At 44.4% G+C, this 13,846-nt stretch overlaps 1 protein-coding gene across 2 annotated transcripts in view; it reads right to left on the reverse strand.

The window, feature by feature from the left end:
- GALNT16 (polypeptide N-acetylgalactosaminyltransferase 16) overlaps window positions 1-13,846 on the reverse strand; it is a 141,114-nt gene that overhangs the window by 15,194 nt on the left and 112,074 nt on the right. For both annotated transcript variants that reach the window (XR_003706126.2, XM_028725317.2), the window contains exons 7-12: window positions 12,285-12,372; window positions 9,483-9,567; window positions 7,247-7,350; window positions 3,855-3,981; window positions 2,145-2,237; window positions 472-555 (exon numbers count right to left, since the gene is read on the reverse strand). Coding sequence is in view for 1 of the 2 variants with exons in the window: in XM_028725317.2 (XP_028581150.1) it covers window positions 472-555; window positions 2,145-2,237; window positions 3,855-3,981; window positions 7,247-7,350; window positions 9,483-9,567; window positions 12,285-12,372 (581 nt within the window). In the remaining variant the exon portion in view is untranslated. The remainder of the gene's footprint in view (window positions 1-471; window positions 556-2,144; window positions 2,238-3,854; window positions 3,982-7,246; window positions 7,351-9,482; window positions 9,568-12,284; window positions 12,373-13,846) is intronic.

Here is a 13,846-nt window from a genome sequence, read left to right on the forward strand (position 1 = left end):
CCTGATCTTTACCACTGAATCAGAGCAAACATCAATCGTGTTTTCTACAGATTTATGTTTGCTCCAATTCAGGGTTAAGGAGCAGGTTTTCCCAGGAAAAGCAGCAGAGGAAACACAAAACCACTCGGAACCATGCCTAGAAACATGAGATAAGTGGAAAATCCCTTGGACTCATGCTTTCTGGGCATGAGACAAAGCAGAAGTGTGGATGAGCTCCCAGTTGTCTAATCCCACCTCAAAAGTTCAAGCTGCCATAGTGAAGAGGCATTGGTTCAAACAGAGCCATATCAGGCCCATGGGTGGAAGGCATGGAGATACCTGTTCCAGAAAAGAACCTCCAATTTGTCATGCATCTTTCCAATGTGCCACAAGCATGTTTTACCTCTTGGGAAGGCACCTGCCACTTTCCTCCTTCCCACAATGTTAAATATACATCCTGCGGTTTTACTTGAGATTCAAAGGATGACTCACTTGAGCTCAGGGTAGACGTTCTCCAAGTACCACTGGAAGGATTTACAGTTCAGTTTCCTGCGCTGTTCCACTCGGTCCACAATACTGGAAGCAAAAGCAAATTGTTCCTATCTTCGTTGTGAATGTGGACAAAAGAGATTCTCATAACACAGGCAGAACACAAGCAAAGATTACAAAATGCCCAAATGTGTGAAGTGCAGCCACATGCTACTGAAACAATACAATGACACATTTTCACAACACCTATGCTAACAAGTCCTAACAGAGGTGCTTTTGTAATTTCTATTTTAAGCTTAGCGCAGGGGGCGGGGAGGAATCTCAGGCTGATGGGCTAAGTCAGACCTCTTCTGCCTGTCTCTTCCTCCTTTCCCAAGGCATCTATTAATGTAGTCCCACTCCTCTGTTCATCTTGAACCCTTTTGGGCTGCATGGGCCAGATATGGATGTATCCTACGGCTCACTGAGAAACTGAAGTAGCATGGGAGTGTTTATTCTGCTCCCAGTAGCATCTTTCTCCTTGCTTTGCCTAGGATCCAGTTACGTAAGGGTAAAGAGAAAGGTAATATACAGTAGTAGACCGCAGGGCGGGGGCACCACTGGTTACCTAACCTCCCGGCAGGAAAGTCTCCACAGCCTACTGTGAGGGGCAAGGCGGTGGGGAGGTTGGCACCAGCTAAGCCAATAAGGTTCCACAGCAAACAACCACTTCAACGCCTTGCCTACTCTCACTGCCAGGAGGTCAGGTAAACGCCGTCACCTCAGCCCGGGATCTGTTTATGGTGATATAAAAAGTGAAGTCACAATGGATCCCTCAGCTGCCGAACAAAACTCATTTGCTCAGGCTTCACAAACTGAAAAGCAGACATACATACCAGCAAATCATATGCTGGTGCAGTCACTGGTGTTGCCCTTCTCTCAAGACGTCCTTTTTACGTTTTACAAGTGTGATGCATTAAATTGTCGACTTATTTTTTTTTTAAAAAAACCCAAACCTGTAACGGTATTTTAAAATGCATAACTGTTCTGGGGATTTTGCACATGAGAGATTTCTTAGGAACATGATGGGTGACAGCCAATCAGTGTCATATATAGCAGGTTTCAGCTATGAATCTGCAAAACATTTATTTTTTTTTAAATCCCCATAGCGAAACCCCTTGCCTGAATCCCTGGCAAAGTGCTGCCTTGTCAGGTAGACCTTATGCCTAGAAATGTGGTAAGAAGAGCCCTTTTTGATCAGACCAACTAAAGGCCTAGTATCTAGTACAGCATCCTATAATGGCCAACCAGATGCCGAAGCCCACAAGCAATAGCTTTCTCCTAGAAATGGGTATTGAGAGGCATAATAACCCTGATCCCAGAGGCAGGATATAACCATCATGTTCATTACTGGTCACTGTTGATAGGCTAAAGCTCCAAAAGTTGCCTAATCCCCTTTAAAGTCATCTAGTTCAAGCCATTTCGATTATACAGAACCACTACCATAGAGTGCAGGAGATGAACTTATGTTTAAATATAAAACCAATCAATACTAGAATGTGTTAATCAGCTGTTCGAATCATGTTTCCAGGGGCATGTTAGTCATGGGAGAGTGCCTATGCTGTCAGCTCTCCCTAAGAGTAGCTTATAAGAGCTATCTGACACGAATACCCATTGGCCTGGTTTGGGATGCTTACCTTCCAAATGACTTTCCAATGGCAGATGGCCTTGCCTCATAGTAATACTGCTTGTATTCGTCCATCCATACTTCTGCTGTACGTTTGGTATTTCTGCAGAAGGGAAAGGTGAACCACGGTTATTTACTGTACCGCTTGTCATGACATGAAATTAAGTCACCCTTATGGAAACTTCAACCCTCCCAAATTCCCATCGCCAGCAAATTTGGAAGCACGGGGATGTCATCACTAAACTTGTACCTTTCCCCCAAAACAGGAACCAAATGATGGGTGGTGGTGTTTGCACCCCATTTCTGAGCTTGCAAGACCACAACTGATTCATCCATCCCAATGGCTGCATCAACATAAAACAGCTATTCAACTGTTATTTTCTCTAAGGTTATTTATATCCCACAGAACCTTGGATATGCAGGGAAGAATTCAACATAGTTATTAAGCTTGCCTGATGGAATGACTGGCCTTCTCCTTCCCCTACATGCTTTTGTGGGGGTTCTCCTGAACCTAATCCAGAGCCAATTTTGGGGAGCATGCATGGAAAAGAGAGGGGTGTGTGTTCAGATGGAACAACACCAGCACACTCCTGTGAGAAAATCCCTGTAAAGGAAGAGGTACACTGGTTTCCCACCATGGCAGCTAACAAAATTCTATGGCAGCCACTCAGTTGCCCTTCCTGTATCCAGTGGTGTTCGCGTGTGAGTGGGACAGAGTTCTGCTTGCACAATGGGACTTCTCCATCCTCTCCTCTCCCTTTCAGCTCTCTGCTCTGGAAAATTGACAACACAAGGGACTGCAGAGGAAGTCCTATTGTGCAAGCAGAACTTCGTTCACATGATGTTGGATTCAACCCATTGCCTCCACTCAGAGCTGCTGCCACTCTGTGGCACATGCGGAAGATCCAGAAGCCTCTTAACCGTCCTGCATGCTTGGGGTCATAACAGGTGCAAAATATGTAAGAGGGTTGAGACATCTGGATCTTCCACATATGCCACAAAGCAGCTATGAATGGAGGGTAATTGAACAGGGATTTACTGGCTGCCGTGCGGGGGTAGAAAAACTTGTGTTGCTGGTGAAGAGACGAGGAAAACCGGGGCTGCTGTTTTTGGCAGGAGCCGCATGTTTTCCATAATGTCTAATTCTGGCCAAAACATATCAGCGGTTTGCGAGAACCCACACAGAAATTAACACTGGGTTACTATAGACCACAAGTATTGAGCCTGTGCAACTGTACTCCTGCATGATAAACAGTCACCCTTAATTTAAAAACCATATTTTTACATTAAATAGGGGCTCACTGTCAAATATACTTCAATGGTTTTTATAAACTGCTATTTAATTAGGGTATAGCTCACACACTAGTCTGCATTAGTATAGTGGTTTTTTCCAAGTATATAAAGTATATACCCAATGTATATAGAGGCTTTAAAATACTATTTCCAGAGTATTAGAGAAGTGTTTGCTATAAATACAAATAAACAAAAACAGCAAGAAACGAGATAGATTTAGCCAGGAATATCCAAGCAGCTTTCATGAATTCCATATGGGTTCATACTCAAGTCCCTGAGTGAAGGAAAAAAACTGGCAAATAACTCAAGAAGTTGGCCCCAGTGTCCTTTCTTTCCTTCAGGCAAACACTACATCCTAGTTGGGCCTAAATGCACTCTGCCACCCTCCTGTTTCCTGAACTGGGATCAAGGAGTCACCCATTCCTACTTGATATAGGTCAGCGCATTTCCCTCAGGGAAGTCATACGGATGGCGCTTCCTGAAAACGTGGCCTACTCGGCTGCAGGGAACGATCTCCAAGCTGCCTCCACACATCCAGACGCGGAAAGAAAGCTCTAGAAAAGATCCAAGACAGCAGAAAAATAAAGTGAGAGAAGAAATGTGAAGGTTTTATGCCTTATTTTTCACTCCCATCTCACCTTGTACATGACTAATACAATGAGAAACCACAAAGGCAAGAAGGGGTAAAGTGAAAAAAGATTTCTTAAAGAAGATGATGCTTCTTGCTGAGGGGGGAAATAAATGCATTTCCAGATGATTTCCCCTCCCTGGTTCCTCTGATCAGGATAGTGATGAGCTTCCTGGTCTTTTTAGGTGGAGTCTTGGGACCCCTCCTTTCAGTTACACATTCAAGATTATTTTGTGCTTATGATGCTATCAAAGTGATCATGCATGATTCCACGTTCAATACTGTTTGCACCTGCAAAAGGTTTGGGGTGGTCATACTGTTTCATTTCCAATCAGTGCACATCCGGTAACTTCTTGCTGAAATCCTGTAACTTTATACCCCACAGATGTTATAGTGTATTTTTTATCCCACTTCTGTTGTCCCGTAGTCCCTCTGGACGGCAGTAATGTGGCAGCATTGGGGAAGCATTGCAAAACAAACTAAAGCAGAACCACTAAATCTACCACTAAACTAAATCTACCACTAATGCACTATTACTGTGTCAAGAACACGTTGTAGAAAACACCCACAATAAAACACCAGTCAGGAGGGGCCTTTCTGTAAGCTATCAATATGTATGGCATTATTCTGTAACAGTGAGCAATTAAGATTACAACAGACTTGTTCACCAGAGTAAGATTCTCTTGATATAAATGAGCAGAGTTCTATTCATCCAATGGGACTTCGCCTTCTTCTCCCCTCCCCCAGCAGCCTCCTATGCTTCCCCCCAAATCTACTTGTTTGGGGGGGTGTCCCCCAACCCTCCAGAGCATATGGGAGCATGCAGGAAGCTGCAAGGGGGAGGAAAGGAAGGAGAAGTCATGTTGCATGAGACAAACTTTGTTCTGCTTTTACACAGACCCTGTTGGATACATTCCAGAGAGTCTAAAGGGAAAGACAGTACATATTAGAGAAGATTGTTAGAGTAAGATGAAAGGAATCAATTTCAAGGGCTGAATCGGTGTGAGAGTACAAAGCGAGGGACAGGAAATGGAAGACAAATGCATGATCTTAAGGGCACTGGTGAAAATAGACATTGAAAAACATTGTGGTGTTCCAAGCAACACGTTTCACATTTGAGATTAAAGAGATGCCAAAAGATTATGGGAATTCTAGAAAAACGTGTAATCCGCTTTAATCACTGCTTAGGGGGATGTCTGCACTGGTCAATGTTTGTGCTTTTTAAAATATCTGGACCACTACTGCTTGTGCAGGTCCACACGTATTATGGGAATCAACACTGGAACTGCAAAAACCTGGAAGCATAATGGGCCAAAGAGCCTGTCTGAAACCTTCCCTTTTCTTAAAATTGGAGTTGTCTCTCTTTATTGTACAACCTTTCAGAAAAACCCCAAACCCACTATTGATTCACTTGCTAAGCAACTCAGTTTCCTACGGCAGTGTCTGACCCTGTTTATTTAAACAGATATATTCTGACCCATCCCCCTTTGCTTCTAGATGTTTCGCTGCCCTGAAGTAAAATTCACTTTTATTTCTTTGTTAATAGCATCAGAGGACCACCAGGGCTTTGATGTTCAAAAGCTCATTTGAATCACTGAAGAGAGGTGACCTTGCGAAAGCTTATGGATCCATCCTCCTGTGTTTAATATCTGCCACTCTGGTCAAGCTCCCTATTTGAATATTTATTTGGAGGCACAAAGAAAACACCAGGGAAGGGACTGCCAGATCAATCACAAAGGAGGGGAGAGGTTGTACAGTCACTAGAAAGGGCTTTCATGGATATTTCATATTATGGATTGTCTCTGATATGTTCTTTTGTCTGGCCACTGAAGGTCAATACGTGATGGTGAAGACCAATGGCATCTACTGCAACAGGTGGAGTAGGAAAAGCAGATTTATCACCAGCCCCAAGTGATATGGATCCTGGCCTTCACCCCAAGCCTCTAGTTCCTGCCAGGGCCCACTATCTATGGAAGTTTGGTGGGTGGCCCTTGCATGGAACTCCTGGGAGAGCTGGATCTGGCCAGCATGTTGCAGGGGTTTTTTTGAAAGAGGGTGAAGACCTTTCTCACCACCCTTTTATGGTAATCTGGTTTTAATGAGCTGAGTTGGGAAACATTTATTTGCATCTTTCTTCTATCATTACTGATTTTGTGGTGTTTAATTAGGATTTAATTATGGTTTTTATTGTGTTTGAATTGGATTATTTCTTTAAGCTGCTTTGGGAGCCTGCTGGCTGAAGCATGGGATAGGAATAAATAAAACAGACCTGTGGCCAATATCTTAACTCCATTTCCCCTCAATCTGGAACGCTAAAGCATTCTGAAAGCCCAATGCAATGTTAGTTATCCAACTCTGACCCATTTCCTTCTCCGAGCTCCGAGCTGCCACCACCCTCCAGCATCATGGTTGAATCCTTAGCAGTTTTGTACTAATCTAACTAACAATATCTATGACATTTCCTGTTTCTGGACCCCTTTCAAGATCCCAGTACATTTCTGTGCACAATTCAAAGTGTTGGCATTGACCTTTAAAGCCCTAAATGGCCTCAGCCCAGTATACCTGAAGGAGTGTCTCCACCCCCGTCGTTCAGCCCAGACACTGAGGTCCAGCTCCGAGGGTCTTCTGGCGGTTCCCTCCCTGTGAGAAGTGAGGTTACAGGGAACCAGGCAGAGGGCCTTCTCAGTAGTGGCACTCGTCCTGTGGAACGTTGTCCCCATCAGATGTCAAGGAAATAAACAACTACCAGACTTTTAGAAGACATCTGAAGGCAGCCCTGTTTAGGGAAGTTTTTAATGTTTGATGTTTTATTGTATTTTTAATATTTTGTTGGAAGCCGCCCAGAGTGGCTGGGGAAACCCAGCCAGATGGGCGGGGTACAAATAATAAATTGTTGTTGTTGTTATTGTTATTATCATCTTTGAACACATATGCATGCAAACCAGTAATAAAGATCTTGCAAAAATGTTGTCTAAGAATCTGTAGAGTGAGACTGACATATACATAGATCTGCAGAGCAGTATGCCTGGTGGCTGGAAACAGATCTTATCAGTCTGCAAGTAGTTCCTGGATGAGGGTGAAAGCCACAATCTACGATGCTCCCAACCAGAAGGAAACATTGTGTGACCAGGTGACCTGGGAAGAACTGAAGAGAGTAGACAACAAAAGTAGAAGTCACGGCATCAACTCACCAAAGTTCTCTCCTCCCCAGATGTCCATCTGAGTGTCATATTTTCCAAGATGGTTAAACCAAGATTTATCTATCACAAAGATGCCTCCTGCTATGACAGGTGTTCTAGGGGAAATGAGGGCAAGAAAGGATTTACACAAAATATCAGTGAAATATATTTAAATGCAACAGAAACATACTGCATATATACAGCAACATGTTCCATCTGAAGTCATTTAGAAAGAAGAACCATTAAACTCCAGAATTTTCTATGAGCTGGTGCAGACTTAATTAGAGTAAAACCTTAACTGTAGTTAAGAGATTAGAAGCAAGTGCAAGATCACTCATGTTCTCTCTCCCCACCCCCCATGTATGTACATACACACAATCACACACACAGCCCTTAACTGCAGTTACATTGGCAGCAATTATAACCTGGTTTCTGCATAACCAGAGTATGGTATTGTTTAAGAACTAAGCAAGTAAGCCAAGCAGAAGACCCTGAAGTAAAATGCAAGTTGACCAATTTTCCACACCCATGCCAGAGGCATACCTAAAGATTCAGCTGGCAGTGCAACCAGGCACCTCCTTTGCCCCCAACTGAACCATCTAATCCCAATTGGGAAGTTAGGGAAAGGCAAGTAAATCCTGCCATATTAATAACAACAACAACAATAATTATTAGTAATACATTTATATCCCACCTTTGTTCCAAGGAACTCAAGGCAGCACTCATGTTTCTCCCCTTCTCCATTTTAACTTCACAACAACCCTGTGAGGTAGGTTAGGCTGAGAGACAGTGATCGTCCAATGGGTTTCCTCATGGAGGAAAGGGCTATTGAAGGCTAATAGCTATGCCCTGCCTCTATAGCTGGAGGAAATAATGCTTCTGAACACCAGTTGCTGGAAACCACAGGAGAGGAGAGTGTGCTCTCCTGCTTGAATCCTGCTTGCAGGTTTCCCACAGGCATCTGGTTGGCCACAGTGAGAACAGAATGCTGGACTACATGGGCCCTTGGCCTGATCCAGCAGATTCTTCTATTGTTCTCATGCTCTTAAGAGTTTCATGGCTGAGTGGGGATTTGAAGCCCAGTCTCCTAGGTTCAACACCCTAACCACTACACTGAACCGCAGCACTAAAGTCAGGCAGAAGAATGTACAGACCTTGTGATTGTCCCAATCAGCCATGTGGACCAGCAGACACTAGAACAAGCTTAATCATCCTGGGTGCTTAAGACTAGAGGAGTTGGGGGTACTGTACTAGAGATCCAACACCCACAAATTCAGGCAGTGTGGACACCCATATGAGTGTAAATCAGCTGATAAGATTATGCTTCAATCCACCTATCTTCCTTCTTTTAATTTGCCTCGATTTGGTGGTCCTTATCTGCATTATATGGGACGCGGGTGGCGCTGTGGGTTAAACCACAGAGCCTAGAACTTGCTGATCAGAAGGTTGGTGGTTTGAATCCCTGCGACGGGGTGAGCTCCCATTGCTCGGTCCCTGCTCCTACCAATCTAGCAGTTCGAAAGCATGTCATAGTGCAAGTAGATAAATAGGTACCGCTCTGTCAGGAAGGTAAATGGCATTTCCGTGCGCTGCTCTGGTTCGCCAGAAGCGGCTTAGTCATGCTGGCCACATGACCCGGAAGCTGTACGCCGGCTCCCGGGATGAGCGCCGCAACCCCAGAGTCGGCCACGACTGGACCTAATGGTCAGGGGTCCCTTTACCTTTACCTATCTGCATTACAGTATGTGTGGAGAGAGAATGTGTGTATATATCAGAATTAATCAGGCAGTGAATATATAGATCACCACCACAGAATGTGCAAATGGTTTTGTTGAAACCTTGAGGGAAAAGGATGGCCTTGTCTTGGCCGCAGTAGACCCTATTCTGGTCACGCGCCAGCTTGGAAAAGTTCATTGTTCCTGCTAGACAATGGTAACAATTTCTAAAATGAGGGCCATGACATTTCCCCTGCCTCAGAAAGGAGATGGCCGCATATATTCATAACAGCCTGAAAAACCAATATACTATGCACTGCATATTATAGCAGTGCAGGCCACTCAAGCCAACAGATTGAGTTGCAAGTATTTGTCAGGAATATTAAAACTCTTCAGGGAACAATAGATATTGATTAACTGCAGCTCTTAAATGAACCACACATGACCTCTGAACACTTCCTGTGGTAACATCAACAAATGGAACAGCTTCTCATATCAGACAAAAAGATGAAGTTGTGAGCAAAAGAGCTTACCTGATGGACTCAGTAGGATCTGTTCTGGACAATTTTTGCTCAATGGGGATTTGCTCCCACTTAAAGTGAAGGCTCCAGTCAAACCCTAAAATGTGGAACAGAGTAGAACATGTTTGCAGTTTCTCAAATACAGAGGCAAACCAGAAACTAACAAGGGTTTCTGAAAAATGTGAAAATGGGCTTCAAGTCTCCATTTAGGATACTTTGGGAAGAAGCTTGGAACACAGCAACACATACCGCTTAGCAATAATTAGATGGTGTTGACACTGCTTATTCGCACATGATCTCAGGGCAGCAGGAGACAAGCAGACTTGTGTTAGCCAGGCCTCGAGGTATCCCTATAGATGCGCCCTGTTCCTTAGCGGTATTTATCTGAGCTCAATTGCATTCCAAATCTTCCAATGTGTGTTCCCAGAGAGAAATGCAATAATTAGTGCTTCAGCCTTCCACTCAGACTGTCCTATGCCTCATTGGCCGCCAAAGTTATGAGACGTTAATCAGCACTCTCAGTGGGATGACATGTATTTCCGGGAACAAAGTCTCTCTGTTCGCTGTAATTGGCTTTTCCCCATGCGCATCACATAAAATGCAGCCTAATTTACCATTTTTGCAAATTGGGTAGATCCTGTGGGAAGGAAGGTGAATGGCAGGAGCTGTATGCAAGTGGGCTCTGCAAAACTGAGAGGGAGGGGAAGTTGAGACCTGCACTTGAGTAGAAGCAGTGTTTCCCCAACACTTGGGGAAAGGGTGGTGAATGTGTAGATGCCCCCCCCCCCCCTGCCAAGAGACAGAGCGGAGCAACTGGACTTCTTTGCATTTGGGCTCCTTGTATATATATATATATATATAAGGTGAAATAAAAGGAAATTCTGGGGGCTTATCAAATATAAGGCTTTCCCATATTAATCACTTAGTATGCTGGTCATCTGTATTAGTAATCTGTGGCAGATGGCACTGAATGGGGAAAGACATTTGTGCTTTCCAAAGCAGATTCCTCTCCTTATTCAAGGAAATCTTTGCTTTCCTCTTCCTTTGTTTTTATGTCATTTTTATTTTTATCTTTTACTACTTTTTTAAAAAAGCAGGTTCTTCTCCCCCCTCCCCCCCGTCAACCCCCAACAAACATGCATAGATCAGCTGAGGAGGAGGAAGGTGCGCATACCGCATTTTCTAAATTAATGTCTGGTTCTCTCTTTCCCTTCCATGTGTGTATGTGCTAGGAATGTGTGTTAAGGGGGTTGTGTGTTTGTGTATACTTGACCATACCCACTGTTGGAATATGGCCTCTGAGAGCTCTCCATTCAATAAACCCAGCTCTTGGGCTGAAGCAGCTACTCTAAGACATCACAGGCTTTCCCTCCTCTAAGAATCCCTTGCCGCTCCATGTATTGCCTCCTCGATTAACCTACAACCGTCTCTAGACACACTAGCCTTTTCCCTTGACACCACAAAGTGGGCCTTTCCTGCGATAAATCTGCCTGGCAGCAGCAGAAGAGAAATATCTCCCCAATTTGCACCTCTCTTTCCCAGTTTCTTGCCTTGGCAAGCATCAATGTCATCACCTGCCTATGGGAGGGATTGCACCACATGCCCCTTAACAGCTCCTGATTCATGAAATCCCCTCCACCTGTCAATCTTCCCCGCTCCTGGCGGCTCAGGATAAAGGCACATCTGTGAAGACCTAGGAATTGCATGTAAGCCTTTTTTGAAACTTAGCCTACAGCCCGCACTGTTGTGTATAACATAGCCTGTTTTGTTTGATTTTGTACCCTGCTTTCTTGATTTCTATCCTTTCCCTCGGAGCCTGATAAAGCCTTCTCTGCTAGAGTATGTAGTTTAGCTGCCTTCTACTGCTAAATGGGAGTAAGCAGGGAAAGGGCGGGAGCTTTTCCAGTCACATCTGGAGATCAGCTGCAGGTGCCCTTCGTCCAAGTTAATAATCCATAGGCTGTGGGCAGCTCACAAGCCCAAGGGGTAACTGCTGGCCATTGGTTCATAGAATTGGAGAGCTGGAAGGGACCAAGAGGGTAATCTAGTCCAACCCCCTGCAATGCAGGCATCTTTTTGTCCAATGTGGGGCTCGAATCCACAACCCTGAGATTAAGAGTCTCATGCTTTTCCAACTAAGCTATTGTCAGAACTAATTTAAAAAGAAAGGAGACTGTGTGGCACTCAGGCAGAATCTCTTTCACAGCGCATATATATTATTAAGCTTCATTTTAAGGTGTGTGAAATTACAGATACAATAGATGGATCCACAGTATTAAATGCAAAACGAGAGATAATGTCACGGGCTTAAAACAAGCATGAGCTTATTTTTAGAAACCACAAATTAAGGGCGTTTTGGTCTTTAAGGTCGAGGAATAAGGATGGGGAACAGGGAAGGAACTGACAGCAAGGTGACTTCCCCTCATTCAGTTGTAACCTGAACCCTCTTCCCAGATTCTTACTGTTTTCATAGAAATTGCCAATGTATTTTCAGGTGTTACCCACAACAACTATGAAAGGCTAAATGTTACTCTGTGTGTGTGTGTGTGTGTGTGTGTGTGTGTGTGTGTGTGTGTTTATAAATGTGAAAGCTGGATTCTGCACAAACTGTTCAAGGCTGTACTCCATAATCACAGCCATGAAGATTTGAAATTACACACATATACACACTCTGAGCACAGGCTCAACTGCTGATGAAATCCTAGGCTTTTATTCTGGCATATTTGGCATCGAGATCAAAAGGAACCAGCTATGTTGGGCCTATCCAGGGGGAGGGAGACCTTTCTTAAGAATTTACTTATTCACCTTACCTACCTCCCCTCAAATCTGCTGATGCTGCTAAGTAGGCAAAATTTTCCAGGCTTATCACATCGATGATAGGACTCACCACCCGAGTATAATCCTGAAAGAAAAGACAAGGAAGGAAAGAAATTAGAATTTTGCCAGGAGGGAGGGAGATTAAGCGTCAGGAAATCAGAGACCATGAGATTTATGCACATAGCGGAATGAGAAGCATATTTGCATACTGCCTTACTTTCTTAGTCCCAGCACGGAACCTGGAGATAAGGAAGGGACAAATCTGTGGCTTTTGGGGGAGATTTTAACCCCTCAGTTGTTGTTGTTGGTGTTTTTTTTTTGGGGGGGGGTTGCAGCTGAGATTCAAAGGAACTTCTTCCACAATTAACAGAAGGACAAGGAGGAAGAGGGGGTGGAGATTCATAACACAATGGCTACTGGTAAAATGTATGTTCTTGATTTTCTGGTCACATATGCAGGACATGGTTTCAAAGGGTTATTGATCAGAGACACTATCAGATCATGCAGGTGTACTGTTAAGCTTTGATTTCCTACAGTCATCCTAGGAAAGCTGTTGACAGACTAGAATTATGGAGGTGGGAAACTGCTGCTTCTGACAGAAGCCATTTCCCTTTCTGATTCCACGGGAGAACTTGATAGAGAAAGCCTCCCTTTGGCACTTGAGATGCACAATCGTTTAAAGCCATTTTATCTGCATCCTTCTCCTGATTTTGCTCATAGTTTCATGAAGTCTGCTTGCTTAGGCAATGTTAATTGTTCCACTGAATCATCTTGCAGGGAAATCTGTCTGTCTCTCCAACTGTTCTTATTACTTCTGCGGGTGCATCCATACCAGATGTTCCCAGAGATACATCCCAGGGACAGCTGGTGAAGTCTATCTCATATCCCAAGTGGTGTCCCTAACTAGGGCTTTAATTCCAGGTTTCGTCACTGCAAAGTGAATGCCTCATTAAAGAGATACTCACTTGCCCTGAAATAGCCTTGGTAATTAGGAACATTTACTCCTAGCAAGGCTCCTGCTTGAAACAGCCGACAACGGGTGCTTCCAGGCGGTTGCTGTTTTGGGGTGGGATTCCGTCACATACCATACAATTCAGGTTGCACAATTATAGTTGATTGGGTTGGCTTGTGCAACAAACCCACTTCCCCACAATGCACTGGGAAGTAAAAAGAAAAAAGGCAAAGGACCCCGGATGGTTAAGTCCAGTCAAAGGCAACTATGGGGTTGCGGCGCTCATCTTGCTTTCAGGCCGAGGGAGCCGGCATTTGTCCACAGACAGCTTTCTGGGTCATGTGGCCAGCATGACTAAACTGCTTCTCACACAACGGAACACCATTATGGAAGCCAGAGTGCACAGAAACGCTGTTTACCTTCCTGCCGCTTCCGCCGCAGTACCTGTTTATCTACTTGCACTGGTGTGCTTTCGAACTGCTGGGTTGGCAAAAGCTGAGACAGAGCAACGGGAGCTCACTCCATCGCGGGGATTCGAACCGCCAACCTTCTGATTGGCAAGCCCAAAAGGCTCAGTGGTTTAGAACACAGCGCCACCCGCTGGGCT

The sequence above is a fragment of the Podarcis muralis genome, chromosome 1 (assembly GCF_964188315.1).
Source record: "Podarcis muralis chromosome 1, rPodMur119.hap1.1, whole genome shotgun sequence".
Classification (NCBI taxonomy): Eukaryota; Metazoa; Chordata; class Lepidosauria; order Squamata; family Lacertidae; genus Podarcis; species Podarcis muralis.